We start from the raw sequence: 17,215 nt of genomic DNA, 5'->3' as shown, positions 1-17,215 counted from the left end.
GTGTTAAGAGTACACATGATATCTAGAAATCAAAAACAAGAAATCAATACAATAATACAAACAATTCAAAGATCAACAATCAGATGTGTAAGAGACATATCACAATGTTACAGTAAAAACGAACCACTATAAATTTACACTACAAGATTTAGCTCTGCGATCAATTCTATAGCATCCAGGTCAGTCTTATGAAGACGATTTAAAGAGAACTGCGCCTTTGTTAATGGGCACTCTGTTGCGATATGAAAAGGTGTATGTTCAAAATGTCCGCAATCGCAGTTAGGGCTGTCGATTAGTCCCCATGTGTCCAGAAGCGGGTTCTGCCATGGTTAGTTCTGAACCGATTGAGCGTTGTCCACGTTTTTCTTGGCAAATTGAATACGGGAGGGCAGAGTACTGGGTCAGTTATCAAGTGATGAAGGTCAGGATTATTTTGTGACCATTCATCTCGCCAGCAGTCTTCAACCCGAAAGTTGGAATTTAGTAGATGCTGCCCTAATACCCATGGCGGTTTTCTGGATTTCAGGCGATTCAAGAAATTTTCGCAATCATCATGGATGGGCAGATGAACATTGCTGGTGCACTTTTTCCACTCTCTGACTAGAGCCGCCTGTCTTCTCAGATGAGGGGGACTAATGTTTGATAATACAGGGAGCCACTGGATCGGAGTGCTTCTGATAGTGCCCGTTATAATTCTCATCGCGCTGTTAAGACGAGTATCAATAAGATGAATATGATTGCTGTTTATCCAGACAGGGCAGCAATATTCTGTTGTTTTAAGTACACTGGCGTTTGCTCTCCACCTGCGATCCTGTTGAGGTGTGGCTTGAACGTGAGAGACCGATCCAATGTGACTAAGTGTTTTGGGTGAGAGTTGTATTTTACCAGTTGATCCCCAAATTTGACTTGCAGTACATACTTGGCTTGTAAGTTGTGAAGATGAAAGCACGAAACCTCAGTCTTAGCAATGTTTGGGCGAAGCCTCCACTTACGAAAGTAGTCATTTAACCTCTGCAAGTCATCTGATGAATATTTTCGCCTCTAGTGAAATCAGTTGTTTGGCAGGAAAGTGCAATATCATCTGCGTATATAAATTTTTTGGAGACTGTAGCAGAAAGGTCGGCGGTATAGATATTAAAAAGAACAGGGGCAAATGCAGAGCCTTGTGGGAGACCATTGTTGATGTTGTAAGTGCGACTTTTTTCTCCCTTTAAATGCACTTAGATATTTCTGTTCGAGAGAGCATGTTGTTTATTAAATTGGCCAACTTTTTGCAAGGGAAGATTTTAATGAACTTTAATACCATTCCATCTCTCCAGACCATATCATAAGCCGAAGTCAGGTCGACTAAAACTGTGATAGTTTTGAGAAGCTTGGAAAGCCTTCTCGATATGCGTAGTGAGCGAGAGGACTTCGCAACAGCTTCTGTTCTTTCCAAAACCAGCTTGTTCGATGGGGACATGCTCATTTACTCGCTCTGAAATACGATTAAGGATTAACCTTTCGAGTATTTTATAGCACACACTCAGCAGCGCGATGGGCCTATAGTCAGCGGCTAGCTTTCCTGTTTTACCCGGTTTCAATATGGCCACGATCTTAGTCTTCTTGAAGGCTTTAGGTAAATCCCTTTAGGTAAATATCCTATAGAAAAGGGCGTTTCCCTTTAAAAGCGTCCAATTTGATCCACCCTGTACAGTGCACAGTTAACAGGACATTTAATTAATTATTTTTGTTAGAATCACTTTGATAAATCTTTATTGGTGATAAATAAATTAAACGAACAAGCTGGTGAAGAAATGAAAATCACAACAATCCGAAATCCGCTATTTCTCATCTCTGGGTATCGTACGGAAATCCCAGAATGAAACTGGTTTGTCCGGCAACGTGACATTGTTATTCTCCGGCAGTACCGGCCAAGATACCGCAACAAACACATTTAGCGCAGTCAATATCAGTAAAACATGATAAACAAGTACTAATAAATTCGACTTTACGTTGAAACTGAGCAGAAAATGCGATTTGGCAAGCTAATGTTCCTAATAACATGTTTTGTTCTCTGTAAGTAAATACCAAATTCTATAATTTTCTTTGATTTTAATCGTTATTTGTGTCTTTTTATTTGTTTTGTGGAGGCTATCTAGCTGATTCTTCCAATGGATTTAGTTTATCTTCAAATTCATACGCAAAGACTGAGAATTCTAGTTTAATAAGATTAAGAAGACAAAATCGAAATTCATGTAACGATGGGTAAGTCTTACAAATCTCATTAAAAAATAGTTTCTTGGGTATTACAATAACAAATAAAGAGGTTTATTATTAAAGCAATTAAATAATTACAAAGAGTATAAATACCGCGTTGCATGTTTGGAATATTTGTATACAGGATGGTCCGAATTGTATTCGGCAGCATATTCTGCAGATAAAATAATTCAAAAAGTTTGTATAAATTTATTTCCTAAAATGCTTCGTTTCGGGAGATACAGGGTGTAGAATTTTCATTTTTATTTCGATTTTTTCCAAATAATTGATAACAATTCTTCGAAACGAAGCATTTTAAGCCTTAAATTTCTAAGAACTTTTTTACTGATTTTTATCTATATAATCTGCTGACGAAATTTTCCGAATAACATTCGGACCACCCTGTATATTTAGAACTTCTTAGAACATTTGAACTGGATTTATTTAAATAATTATCTTAATAAAAGGAGAAATGGTAACGAAATATAAAATAATTTGCAGGTTCCAGTGCAAAACAACTCAACAGTGTATCGATGTTGATAAACAATGCGATGGTGCTTTGGATTGTTCTGATGGTAGTGATGAGTTCGAATCGCTGTGTAAACAACAAGTGTAAGGTTTCTTTATTTATATTCTATTCTATAAATACACAGGGTGATTCACATTCACTAATGTTTAAAAAATTGTCGTTCATGTCATACCTCAAATTCGTAACACGCTGTCTAAAATTTTCTCTCATCAAAAAAAGCACAATTTAAAATACTTACTATTCGGCTTGCCCGTGTTTCCAATAAACACATTATCTTTGATTTTCTAAATTTATTCACAGCTATAAAATCATCCTGTATATAAACAATAATTAAGATAGATAAGAGAAAATAAACTACAAGCTTTCAAAAACACATAAATTATTATTAATCTCATATTATGCCAAATTTAGTAATTTTGATAATAATTTGATAAGTAAACTAAAATACTTGTTACAAAAAAATTATAACCTTCATCTTTAATTATTTTTAAATATTATATTGTTTTTAATCGTTTCACTTCAATTTTTTCTTTAATTTTTAATTAGTTTTCGTCTTTAAACAAAAATTATACAGGATGATTCTTAACTAAGTGCAAATATTTTTAGGGGTAGTATATTTTGACCCCAGAAACATGATTATGATTTTTTTTGATAATTTGGAATTTATGGAAAAAATTTTAATTTTTTTTAGTTTTTAGATAAAAACATAATTTCTTGCTAATATGGCAACATATAGGTAGTAGAAAATTAACAAGGAAAAAAAAACAGAAAAGATCCAGTGGTTCTCAAAATTTAAGGAAAAATAATTTTCTTGGAAATTGTGAAAGTAAAATAACTCGAATATTTTGAACTATTTTCGAAAATATTTGCACTTATTTAAGACACACCCTGTATAGCATTACATAGATTTGTTTACGAGGCTGTGACATTTTATCAATGTTTTATTGAACTTTTTAAAGTATTGTTATTTATAGTATACTGTTTAATATAACGTGTTTTTTTTGAATCTGAGAAAATCCCAGGCATTCATACATTTTTATCAATCAATAAATAAAATAACTTGATAAATAAAAATTTAGTCCAATTAGTTCATCGGTTCGTACTGTTCTTGCCTTTATAGCACTATATACAGGATGAGTCTTAAATAAGTGCAAATATTTTCAGGGGGAGTATATATTTTAACCCCAGAAACACGTCTATGAGGTTTTTTTCGCGAAAAAAAATGGAATTTTTTGAAAAAATTATTGGTATTTTTTGTAATTTTTAGTTAAAAAACATAATATCTTCATAATATGGCAACATAGGTAGTAGATTAAATTTACATGAAAGAAAACCAGAAAAGATCCAGTGGTTCTCGAAATTTAAGCGCAAAATAATTTTAGGTCTTGCATCGTCACTGTTTGTAGTAATTACCTTGTTTTTTTACTTCTTATTTAGATGTCCAGGATACTTATTTCGATGTGACTATGGAGCTTGTCTGAGCAGTGACAAACAATGCAACGGTGTCAAAGACTGTAAAGACAACTCTGATGAAGTCGGTTGCTCCTCGGTCCCCAAAGTCAACACCTATTGCAGGTAAATATTCATTGACATTTTATGGATACACACAATATCAAATTTTGACAGCCCTCTGACAGTTTTTTGTTATTTTGATTCAATTTTTTTTTAGGTCAGATCAGTTTGAATGCAGCAACGGTCAATGCGTCAGCGCAGATAGTCGATGTAACGGGGTCACAGAATGTGACGATAGAAGTGACGAAACAGAAGAGCTGTGTCTCAACATTTACTGTCCCGGATATACATACAAGTGCGCATATGGTGCCTGCGTAGATGGAGATTCCAGGTGAGAACTAGTCCTTTATCTACGATGATTTTTTTTTTGTTGAAGAGGGAAAAAATCTTGCATGAGACACCCCGAAAGGGTAGTGCAGGATTCCTACCGGCTAAAAAAACTCATCTGGGACTCCCTTCTCTTTATTTTCAATAATATATCTTATAATCATTGTAACTTTGTCCCAGGCATTATTTAAGCTATTTGCTACATAGGCAACTAAGCTATTTGCTACATTTCCTATGTTGAACACTTTTTTTGTATCTTGCAAATATTGACTTCTAATTTGATCCCATCTAAGGCATTCAAATAAAGTATGTTCTGCGTCATCTTCGGCATGACAATATATACACTGAGGTGTGGTCTTTTTTTTCGAATAAACAGATATTTACCAAGCACCCATGACGCGACAACGCTTGCGTTATGTAGTAGTCTACTTCTCCGTAGCCTCTAGTAGTCCACTTTTCAATATTCGGGATAAGTTTATATATGTATCCATCTGCCATGTTTTGCATTTTTCCATTTATTTTGCCACTCATCATTTTACTTCGGGCCTCTTGCCTTGGCAACCCACAGTAAGTTGCATGTGTTTCTTTTATTAGAAGCTCTATTGGAGGAATTCCAGCTACAATGCAAGCACCTTCACCAGATATTGTTCTGTATGCACAGCAAACTCTGATGTATATTGTTCTCTGCACTCTTATAAGTTTCTGCAGTTGTGTTTTATTCTGCGTTATAGTATGCCATGCCGGTGCTGCATACAGTAATTGCGAATGTACCACACTTGCCAGAATACGCCATTTGGAGGATTTGGGACCCCTGATATACGGCATGAGACTAGTCAATGCCGATATCGTCTTCTGCGCTTTAACAACAGTTTGGTTTAGTTGGTTTTATAGTATGCCATGCCGGTGCTGCATACAGTAATTGCGAATGTACCACACTTGCCAGAATACGCCATTTGGAGGATTTGGGACCCCTGATATTCGGCATGAGACTAGTCAATGCCGTTATCGTCTTCTGCGCTTTAACAACAGTTTTGTCAATATGTACTCCGAATGTCAGTTTTGAGTCCAGCCATTCACCAAGATACTTAATGGCACTACTTGGATTAACTATTGTTTGCTCTACATTAAAATATAGTCTAGCTATTTTTCTCTTGGTCGTTAGTAGAACTGCTTCAGTTTTATGAGGTGCAAGTTGAAGGTTTTGCCTCCTCGTCCACTTTGTTACTCGCATTAGTCCGGTGTCGGCCAAATTTATCAAGGATTCCTCACTACTAGCTGTTACAGCCATGGCGATGTCGTCTGCAAAACCAACCAGTGTAAGTAAGAACAATCTTCGTATTGTCACGGGTTTTTAACAGGACACTGTCTCCTCAACGAACACCTCAAGTAGATTGAAGCTACGAAACAACATACCCTCTCACACATTCTACATTCTAGCCGCATCTAAAAACGCCACACATACTGTTGTCAATTCTGTTTGAACTAAATTAAAATAAATCGCTTCAAAAATTCTATTTTATATAATATTTTTAATTTTCTAGATGTAACGGAGTCCAGAACTGCGTTGACAATTCGGATGAGGCTGATTGTGAGGTGGTACCCACTCCGGTTCCCCCAACAAAACCTACAAAATCACCACCATCTGGATCAGGGTAAGTACTCTCTACGTCAATACTTAGTGCGAATTTTTACTAAAATATATCGACCACTGCGCGACAGTGGGGAGTTATAATATCAAGATTATTAATACCATCACCAACATGACAGACAGGCCAGAGACATCGATTTATGACGTCACCGCACTAGTCCGGCTTTTGTATTGTGCCATATGGTACTGCATATAGGTTTTGCATAAATAATAGTATTTATTGATAGTTTTGCCAGATATAAATATGAAAAATATTATACAGAAAGGTATTAAAAAATAACATTAACTTTTTATCGCGTTAAAGTAATTGAATAGCATTAAAATTTAGATCTAAAGCACGAATATTAATATGAAATAAACTACAGCATAAAATGAACAAAATAAAATCTAGATAATATAAAGCGTGTCCTAAAATTGCGTTAGCGAGTATTTAGCAAGTAGTAATAATATACCTGTGATAAAAAGTTTCCAAATATTAAAAAATTTGAAAACTATATGTTTATCGACAAGTTAAGAAAATGTATTGTATATAATAACGGCAGAATACATTTTAAAGTTTAATTAAAAATAATTGTAAAAATTGGCCTAACATATTTAAAAAATGTGGATATCAGATAGAATTAACTATTAACATTAAGTAATTTGTAGTTCGATGTTCATCAAGTAACCATCTCCATAAATCGTAAATAAAAAGATAAAGATATCATTTTTTTTATATAAAATACTGAAATAAAATACAAATTCATTTAATTATATTAATAATAATAATACTTTTCAATATTTATTTCATCCTGAATTTCCAAATCTTGTTTTCTTTCATCGGGACGTTTTCTCTTTATGGGAACATGCACAGAGGGTCCATAAGAGGGTTGATTTGGAAAAATTGTAGGCACAGCATGTTCTGTAGGTTTTGGACGTGACCTAGTTACTACTAATTCTGGACCACTTCGGTAGAACTGTCAAAACAGTCAGGCCTTGAATATGACGTTAGCCACGTTAATACCTATAATATCTATATAGAATTTTTACTTATATGAAAATCAAAAAGTTTATTTTTCGGTTGTTTTTCACAGTACAACGTGTGTGACGCCAGCTCAGCCGGAAAATGGACGCTGGGTGTATGCTAGCAACCAACAGGCAGGAAACTCAGGAGAACGTGTTGGGATCAACAGCATCATTAACTTCTCTTGCAACAGCGGCTACAGGCTGTCAACTACGGAGAAAGACATCGAACTTGTCGTATGTTTGGAAAAAGGAAATTGGTTGTTTAAGGACATGCCTTATTGTCAAAGTACGTACATATTCTTTTTCTATATCGATATCTCGATGATTATTGATAAGGGCATCAAACTTTAAAAAAATAAACACATTTTTTAAGATAATTTAAGAACCGATAATTCGATTTGAATGAGATTTGAGATGCCTATGTTTTGCTAAGTGTTCTAACATTTGACTTTCACAAAAATCAAGAAGACTCGATCGATAATTTTGAAATCACCTAAAATAATCGCAAAACAATTTCCGATGCACGTGATCAACTTGAGTGACAAGCGATAGCGACAGCGCTGCCAGATTGTGATGGATTTATGAGAAGAATCTTACTGTAAAATTGGGACGCAATATATTTATTACATCATTTTTTAAAAATGTTTACGTTTTAGTGTTAATTTAATAACTAATATTTTTGTAATTTATTTATTAACACTAGTCACTAACACTTACAGTAGCAATATTTAAATTTAAGGCAGCAGAGCTACTCGCTGCAAATCGAAATAAGAAATAATTTTGAAAGTGATATAATGTGCTTACCAATCAAACTTACTTCACTGACTGCAGTCAAGGACTTTTATTTTCGTGTTCTCGTTCGAAATAGTTTATCAAGAAAGCTACAAGCTCTTTGCTTCGACTGTTTAAATATTTTGGCATATTTTCGACACACAATTTGATGAAATGCAATACGAAAATTCGAAAATTGAGTTCTTAAAAGAACTGTTGTGCTTAAAAGTACAATTTTTAAAAAAAGACTATGAAAACTGGCAAAAAACGAGAAAAAAACTCCCAAAGATTCTACAATAACACGATATTATATAAAATATTGACTGACAATAATAAACGACAACGTTGCTGATCGCGGAGCAATGTGACCAACATGGCGATAATAAAAATCGCTTTAAACTAATTTTTGCAGCTTTAATCTAAATAAAATATTTGTTACAATCATTTGCTCTATGAAGTAAAATGAAGAGCTGCTCGGTATCTTAAATTATTATACAAAAAATTTAAACATTTTTGCCAAAATTTCATTTAGTCAGGTTTGTAGGCTTTAGTGTCAATTATTTCGATATGATTGATGACGTGCTTCGGAAAATGTTTTGCGACTGATATTTTTGCATTATTGTTATTTGATATATCGATATCTATATCGATAGTTATCGATATATCGGGAAAAATACCATCCCTAATAACAACTAGAAAACAAAACTATATATCAAATTCTGAATGTTGTTCCAGAACTATGTCCTCCTCTATACAACAGTCCCACCATAACTATGGGTTGCAAGAATATTGAATCCGGAACACCAGTAACATGTGACAGAGCTACAAGCGGGGTCATTTTAAGTTATAAATGCGCCCCCTTCTACGAAGCGACCAACCCCACCACCGTCAACTGTCGTGATGGAACTTGGGATTATAGCCCCTCTTGTATTCCAGGTACTTCTACTCCTATCGTTTATAATTTCTATTTTATATTTTATAATCCGGACACCATGCAAGCCTTCATACAAAAAATGTTTCCAAACCTTACCGAAATTGATGTGAGAGTACCTAGTACTCCTAGAACTAGTATTAGTACTATTTCTAGTACGATAAATCCAGATCGTCTAATTTTCCCTAATTAATATTTTTTGTTTGTATATTCGATATATAGAATGTTCAGCCATCGTTCAACGTGACGTCATATATTGTCGAACTCTCTCAATCACTTTCTAACCAATGAAAGAAATTGGTGACGTCGTTAAGGCATTTCGTAAATTACTGCATATTCTTTTTTGTGAAGCGTTTCGAAATTGACAGTTTTTGATATTTATTTGAGATTCGAAATGACATTCTTTTAGGCACTAGTATCCCTAGATCATATATACTTATGTGGATAAGTAAATCACTATGGAAACAGTCCCAAACATATCAACGACTTCCATTTATCTTCTTTTTTTGTTACACACGCGGTGCCTCTGCTCTATCTATCCTTGTCGAGGACCTATCGTCCGCGCGCCAAATTTGAACATTATTTTAAAAATTTATATTGTAAAACGCTTATATTTGAACAATAAATTGATTGTTTACTGTCACAAAAGTTATTATATAAATAAAAATTATTATAATTATATAAAAGCTGTCGATAAAAGAGTAATTATTGATACAATTTTTAAAATAAAAAACGCAAAAAATAAGCGTCGTTATACAATGGGAATAAGATTATGACATATGATTATGACAATATGATGACAATAAAAAGTTGGTTTCCATAACAATGTATAATTTGTACTTTCTAAACCGTATAAAATTGTGATTATTTAGGAAATACGTGCAACTTTTAATGCGCATGCGCAAAGTAAGTTCCTCGAGAAAGACAAACCTATTGAACGTTTCATAAGTGCAATAAAAAAGGTTTGAAAATGGCAGGTCGTGATGTTGGAGAAATATTTTTTAATGCTAAACTTATGGCGTTGATTTATCCACGTAAGTATATATGATCTAGGTTTGACAAATAATGATGACGTAACAGTGAACGATGGCTGAACAATCTTTAGATTATTTTGTGATTTTACATGTCATTATTCTGACATTTATCTATAGAGGTTTTCTTTTGAATAAAAATACCAAGAAAGGAACATTCAAACAAAGATTTGGGCGACTATGACACATTACTTACTGACATTAAATTCCTGTCTATCTATATTCCCATATAATTTTACCTTTGAATAAGAAGACTAAGGAAGGAGAATAATGCTATCCATGTATTCATGCATGGTGGGCGGAAAAGCCACCATAAAAGCTCTCTAGGGTGGGGATCCTTGACAGTTCTGTTTGACGATTCATTTGACACATTTGAATTTGATTTGAAATTTTGTGGATTTGTCAGTCTTTACGGAGCTAATTTTCCTTTGTATGAGGTGTAATAGAGATAATATGATGTAAATATTATATTTAAAGCCATATTTCTTCTGTTTTCTTAAATACATTATGTGTTTTTAAAGCTTCAACTTATTATAACCTCACCTCAAACCTTTGACATTTGAAAGTTACATACATAGGTTACGTAAACTATCTCTACATAAACTACATTAACTACATGTAATGTAGTTTATGTAGTTTTTAAAAGTAACTGTAGTTTGTCAGAACCCTTTTTATGTCCATAAAATAGAAAATGTAAATATATAAATTTGAGAAAATAATATTGTTATTCGGATATTAATTATTTATTGGATAATATTTACTAGTATATTAACTATTTAACGAAAAAAAAAAGCAAAGGTAAATTACCTTTATAGTATACTTTTTTTATAGTTTACCTTAAGTATTTAAAGTGATAAGTTACCTAACATAAATATGTATTTCACTCAATCAAAGCCAGTTGAAGAAACGATTTTAAATAATATATATCTTGTTTTTTAAAAATATGGAACATACTTCAGAGGTTTTCATACTTTTATAGTGTTGTGGAGTTCTTTTAAGGATAAGATTTTTCCTATTGCGGACAGCTTCACATATAACACTTTTATCAGTCATAATGTCTATTTATCCACTAACTTTATCTCGCACTACAAAAACAAACTTTCAAAAAGAACACAAATCTAAAATATCTCTCGTCGGAATTCCAAATTAACTCTTTATTATCACGAGTCAAACAGTAGAAAAAGCACAAAATGTGACATTAATTAAATTATTTTATTAAAATATGTTTTGACTTTTCAATGTCAAAACATATTTTAACGTTTCTCTGGTTACTGATTTCTATGTGTTGCCCATTGATCATAGCTATTTTTCAAAGAAGTATTTTAAAACATTTTTAAAAAAGAATTTATCGTTATATGATTTAATTTTTGTTTAAAATATACATAAAAAGTATATTGGAAATAATATGACAAATGTTTTCAAAATAATAAATACACGTATCAGTTATATCTCGATTGAAAAATTTTAGTGGTCTATATTTTTAGTAATTGTTGTCAACGCAGCGAAAAAAAACGCTCCAAGCTAACATTTACGTCTAATGTCGTTCTGCGCATGCTCAGTAGCGTACGCAGAGAGAAGGATAGATTTATACGATAATCTTGTTCTAGAAAGAAATAAAAAGAAAAATGCATGTGAAAGTCCCGTAAACAAAGTCGTGTGTAATATACATATGGCACAGCTTTAATAACTACCAACATTTATTCACAACGTAAAATAAAACAACAAATTATTGAGTCTACCCCACGTCTACCCTATATCATAGTTTTACATTTTTTAAATAAAATTAGAACGACACTGATAAACCGGAATTTAAGTCGGCCATATTTGAGGCCCATCGCGGTGTACCTAAGATTTTTGATATGCTCCTTCCTTAGTCTTCTTATTCAAAGAATTTTACATATAAAATGACAGCGATCTTCATTGCATAGCCATCGCTGACGCCGTTTTTTTTTCGATCGTACTCTATTTCGGTAACGGTCAAAACACTTATTCAAAAAGCCATAATTTTTATTTCTTTAGTTGAAATTTGTTTTGTAATAAATTTAAATCACAACTCGCAACCAAATCGCATTTTTTTTTAATTCGTATTACCTTTAATATTTGACATGTGTGTCAAATAATATGAAAACGATTATCAAATGCCAAATCATTTCTAAATGGCCAAAGTTAACTTTATTTACCTATTTTTTTACTATTCCTTGTATATTATGCACAAATGTTTTGTTACATAATCAGTAAATAAAATAAAAATAATTAAACATTATCCTTGTGTTTAAATCACAACCTAATACTCGAACCAACTGTCAGAACTATAGTCTGTTCAGCGGAAGAAGATACGACAATGACAGTTTGTGACAGCTGTCTTTTTAGATGACGTCCCTGGAAGTCATATATTCTCCCGCTGGATAGACTATATATTAGATATTGTGACGTGTTTATTGGTGATGTTTTTTTTTTGTTTATTTACTTTCAGTTTGCGGAGAGAAGAGAGTTACGGCTAATACACTGATAGTGAATGGAAGAAATGTTGAAAGGGGCAATTACCCGTGGATGGTTGCCATTTACAGGTTAGACGAGGACTCAAATACGTATATTAATGTTTGCGGTGGATCATTATTAAGACCAAATATAGTGTTAACAGGTAACTGTTTTAAAATATCTAGATCTTTAGCTGTTTTCTTTTTAAACGATTTTTTTTCTTTTTAATTGGTATCGCTTATATATGTGCATTTTATTTTAGCTGCCCATTGCGTGACAAGAAACAAAGATGGGAAAATTGCCAACAAGAATCTATTTCAAATTGCCGCTGGCAAGTACTACAATCGGTATAAAGATTCAAGAGATCTGGATACAGCCCAATACAAAGAGGTAATTTTTAATCAAATCCAGTTTGTCAGTTTTCAGATGTCTGATTGACATCTCAAAAAAGTTGGACGCTCGGTCAAAAAAGTTGGACGCTGTTTGGATCGTACCAAGTGGCGTCCAAGTATATTTGATCGAAGTACAGGGTGTCCCATTTTCGATTGTTTTATGGGGTTTCTCGTTCATCAGTAGGGATACAAATATGCGTTTTCATATCACTGTACTACTTTTTTATGAAAGATAAGATAAGATGCTATACTAAAGATACTATAGACACATTTGTCCGAGCCCCCTTTCTTTCTGAAATACAGGGCGAATGTGAAAATGTTGCATTTTCGACCCCCTTTGTATCTCGGATATCGTATAAAAGTTATAAAAGCAAAGCAAAAAACTAGTTACGCCACTGAATTCTACGTAAAAAAAACTCTGCGAAACTCAGTTTCCATCTTTTGGATAAGTTTTTTTTTTACCCTTGGGCAATTTAGTATAGCAATCTAGTAAAATTTCACTAATAACACAGATAACATATACATATAAGATATTTGTTTTTGACTTAATTTTCTACGGTTAAATACAAAACACTAATCCTATGATAAGTAATTTTGGTTCTGCCAGTTTTGTCGGAGCACTATGTTACAATGCACTGGGCTGTAGTAACGCTTTTTACTACACTAGTTCAAATGGTTTTGTACTTTTCAGTCTTCTAACTAAGCCATCACTATCCAGGAGCTGATGGGCTTCGATGTTGATGTGCTGATGGAGCCTCTCTTCATGTCTTAAGACATATTTCCTGATAACGTTGTCGACATCAACCATATCTACCCATATAACACACAATATCCGCAGGATATTCAGATATTCATAGAATGTCGGAATGTCCCATTATAAGATCATCTTATAAAGACATCTATAGGATATCCTCCAGACATCCTGAAATCCTGGAGATGTCTCAGAATAGAATATCCTATGGATATCTCTGTCGTATATCTAATGTACATCCAGCTGAGACATCCAAATATGCTCATGATAATAAAATATCCTAACAATATCGTCTAGATATTTAGGAAAAATAAATAATGTACTACTTTTTATATTACATAAAATGCAATAAACCATACAGATAGATATATATATTACGTCAAAGGCAACACAATATCAGGTATCTTCTGGATAATCTGGATATTTATGAGCTTGGCCACTCCCAGTAATACAGAGAATTTAAAACGCCCGCGCAAAAAATTTCCCACAATCCATCTCGACAGTTGTTTGTTTTTGTATAGTTTTGTAGCCTTGTTCTAGCAGAAATTCTATCCTAACCTCAACTAATGTCGAAAAACGACGAACGACTCAGGACTCAGGGTCTCACAATGAAAAATTTGTGACAAAATTGTAGGTGAAAATTTGTTGAAAGCTTTTTGTTGAAGTTTTGTATCCCTAAACCCATTTTCGTGTTTGATCTATTCAAACATAAATCCTATTTTTGTGTTTAAATTTTGAGTTTCTGGAATGTGTGGTGTTAGAAATTATACCTGTATCCTGTGTGCTAACTTTGATGTAAACTGTTGCTGCTAGACATAAACTGCTAGACTCCATAAAGGGTAGTATAACCATAAAATAATTAACTAGAAAGAAGTGTCAACTCTGTGTTAAATCGTGGAAACACGATACGCCACCGAAAGCCTTCGTTGTCGTCTGGAGAACTAAGTTTCCAATTGACAGGTTGACATGATAAGGACATGATGGCTTAATTTTCATTTCCGTTTCCGGTTATTTAATGGCGGGCCCTCTTTCAGTTCAAATGTATTTTGTATTTTTTCTTTTCATAAATAAAACCAAAAAATAATTTATTCACATATATTTATTTGAAGTATGGAACAACGTGACTAAATAAACATAAAAATATAGAGGATTGTATTGTTTCAATACCAATTAGTTAATTATATGTACTTTTAACGTAAATTAGTTAAGGTATAAGCATGACTTACAGTAATTTGTAAATAAACACACGTATTCGCAGACTTCAAGGACAGAAAACGGACACAGGGACATGAAAACGGGAGCCTTATACAAAAACCTGAAAACAGAAAAACAAATTTTTTTATACTAAAATTAACAATCTAAAAATATCAATAGGTATAAAATATAAATATACTGTTTAAAAAAGCGTCCATTATTCCCAAAGAGACCTGGCTTATAAATCAAAAAGAAGCAAAAAGAGACTTTTAGTCGGATAACATAATCAGATTATCAGTCCGATTTATTGCATTATTGACAATAAATCGCACATATTGGAGATAAATGATGTTGGCTATAGTTAAAAATGATCTTACCTTGCTGTAAATTGTTTCCATTTTCAAAAAAATCGCCGATCAAAGAGATTATAACACCATTTTCTTGCATCTAAAAAATGTAAAAACAGTGTTTATTTACTACCTATTTTTCATATACATGGGACATACCTACTACGGCAGAAACGTCATTTTCTCCAGGATTCTTCATGTAATATATATTTTATATACTTTATTACCTTTATAATTATAAATTTCAGCCGAAATATTAAATTGAACTTCCAAAACGAAACTAAACGGAATGAATTAAAATGGCGTCGAATATTTTCGACACAATTTTCGAATTTGTTCTAGAACAAATCTGATGTTGTCTCTGAAACTGAAATCTGTCAATTCTAAACTGTGAAGTTAGACAATAGTTAGACAAAAACAATGCTGTCCTTGTCTAGGCGGCCATACTTGTCGTGAGGAGAATGACAGGAATGACACTAATGACTGTTTCCAATTTTCCTATTTCACTGTCACCCCCCTGGTATAACCTGGTATAATACCATACGATCGAAAAAAATGGCGTCAGAGGTGGCTTGGAAATGAAGATTGCTGTTATTTTGTATGTAAAATTATATGGGGAATGCCATCGATCGTAATTTTCAAGCCAATTGAACGCCGTTTTTTCGATATATTTTAGAGCTGTTAATAAAAATATCAATGAATAATGTCAAATGTGGCTAAAATAAAACTAACTCGCGAACGTTTTACTATAAACTAAGGATGAAGTAAACATTGTCAAATAACAGTTCTCATATAATGTCCCTAAAATATTCTATAATGCTCCCAACATCGCTTGTATTATCCTGATATCCCCAAATATTAAATAAAAGGCTAGCTGGGGATGTCTTGAAGATGACTTTTTGTCCCATCTGGATATCCCATAAATATCCTCCTTTGGTTTTTGGATATCCTAAGATATTTACTATATCATGGTGGATATCCTCAAGATATCTATAGAAGTTGTGTTGTGTTATTTGGGTAAGTCCTTATATAGATTGCCATTGCGAATATACCACGGTGCGTCAAAATACCTCATAGTATCTTGTTTTGGAATCTTTAGATAATATTTCGGTTGCTTTGTTTGGTACATCCCCAAAGTTTGAATACCATAAGTTCATATTGGCTTCAGGACTTTTAGATAAAGCAAAAGCTTATTTTATATTGACAGAGTTGAATGTCATCCTAGTAACCAGTACATTTTCCTGTACTTTAATTTGAGTTCTTCACATTTTTTCTTTACATACGATTTCCACCTGACTTTATTTAACATGCCAAGATATTTAGCTGTATTTTCGTAAGGAACTTCTTGTTGATTTATATATACTGACTTAATTACGTACTCGATTCGTTTATTAGTGAAATCGATATCACTAATATGTTGGATAAATTACAATAATATCTTTGTAACTCATAAACGAGAAACCCCATAAAACATATGAAAATGGGACAACCTGTACACTTTGACCGTGTCAACTATACTTCAGTGTTACAGTGTCAACCTGTATACAAATTAGCTTTTTTAGGTCGATCTGATAGAAACCAATAACGAATATAAAGGTGAACTACGAAACTTTCGTGGTGATATAGCCATTCTAAAGTTGAAATCACCGTTTGCTTTATCCCCAGTGATACAGCCTATCTGCTATTTGAATGTTAACGAGTTCTCCTTGTCATTGAACGCTCAAGGAGTGGTAAGATTTAAATTGAACTTAGATTAAATCCTTCCTTTAAGAGTCTATTACGCTGTACTGTTCGGGTCGCTGACAGGGGTCGGGTAAAGCGGGTATGTGACCGAAAGAAATATACCTATATTATATTTCAGAAATCTGCCTGAATCTAAGGCCCGATCCTGTCGTGTTAAGCCACACCTAAAATTCCAAACACACGTGCTTTGATTAAAGCTTGATTAAGGTTTGCAGAGCTTCAGCATTTACCATAAAATAGCGAGTAATTTGTTACAAAAACATATAAATTATATACCACTGTAATCACAAAACTTCAATCTATTTCCGTATTGTAACG

At 33.2% G+C, this 17,215-nt stretch overlaps 1 protein-coding gene across 1 annotated transcript in view; it reads left to right on the top strand.

Annotated features, from left to right (window-relative positions):
- The window catches only part of LOC115876215 (modular serine protease-like), a 49,607-nt gene that overhangs the window by 31,501 nt on the left and 891 nt on the right, over positions 1 to 17,215 (top strand). Inside the window, exons 10-20 of the mRNA XM_030891914.1 lie at positions 1,989 to 2,058; positions 2,133 to 2,247; positions 2,740 to 2,850; positions 4,205 to 4,342; positions 4,437 to 4,610; positions 6,148 to 6,258; positions 7,328 to 7,545; positions 8,766 to 8,966; positions 12,466 to 12,633; positions 12,733 to 12,860; positions 16,717 to 16,884. Of these exons, the coding sequence (XP_030747774.1) occupies positions 1,989 to 2,058; positions 2,133 to 2,247; positions 2,740 to 2,850; positions 4,205 to 4,342; positions 4,437 to 4,610; positions 6,148 to 6,258; positions 7,328 to 7,545; positions 8,766 to 8,966; positions 12,466 to 12,633; positions 12,733 to 12,860; positions 16,717 to 16,884 (1,602 nt within the window). The remainder of the gene's footprint in view (positions 1 to 1,988; positions 2,059 to 2,132; positions 2,248 to 2,739; positions 2,851 to 4,204; positions 4,343 to 4,436; positions 4,611 to 6,147; positions 6,259 to 7,327; positions 7,546 to 8,765; positions 8,967 to 12,465; positions 12,634 to 12,732; positions 12,861 to 16,716; positions 16,885 to 17,215) is intronic.

The sequence above is a fragment of the Sitophilus oryzae genome, unplaced genomic scaffold, assembly GCF_002938485.1.
Source record: "Sitophilus oryzae breed Bouriz unplaced genomic scaffold, Soryzae_2.0 scaffold_1420_pilon_pilon, whole genome shotgun sequence".
Taxonomy (NCBI): domain Eukaryota; kingdom Metazoa; phylum Arthropoda; class Insecta; order Coleoptera; family Curculionidae; genus Sitophilus; species Sitophilus oryzae.
This window is presented reverse-complemented; position numbering and strand designations above follow the sequence as displayed.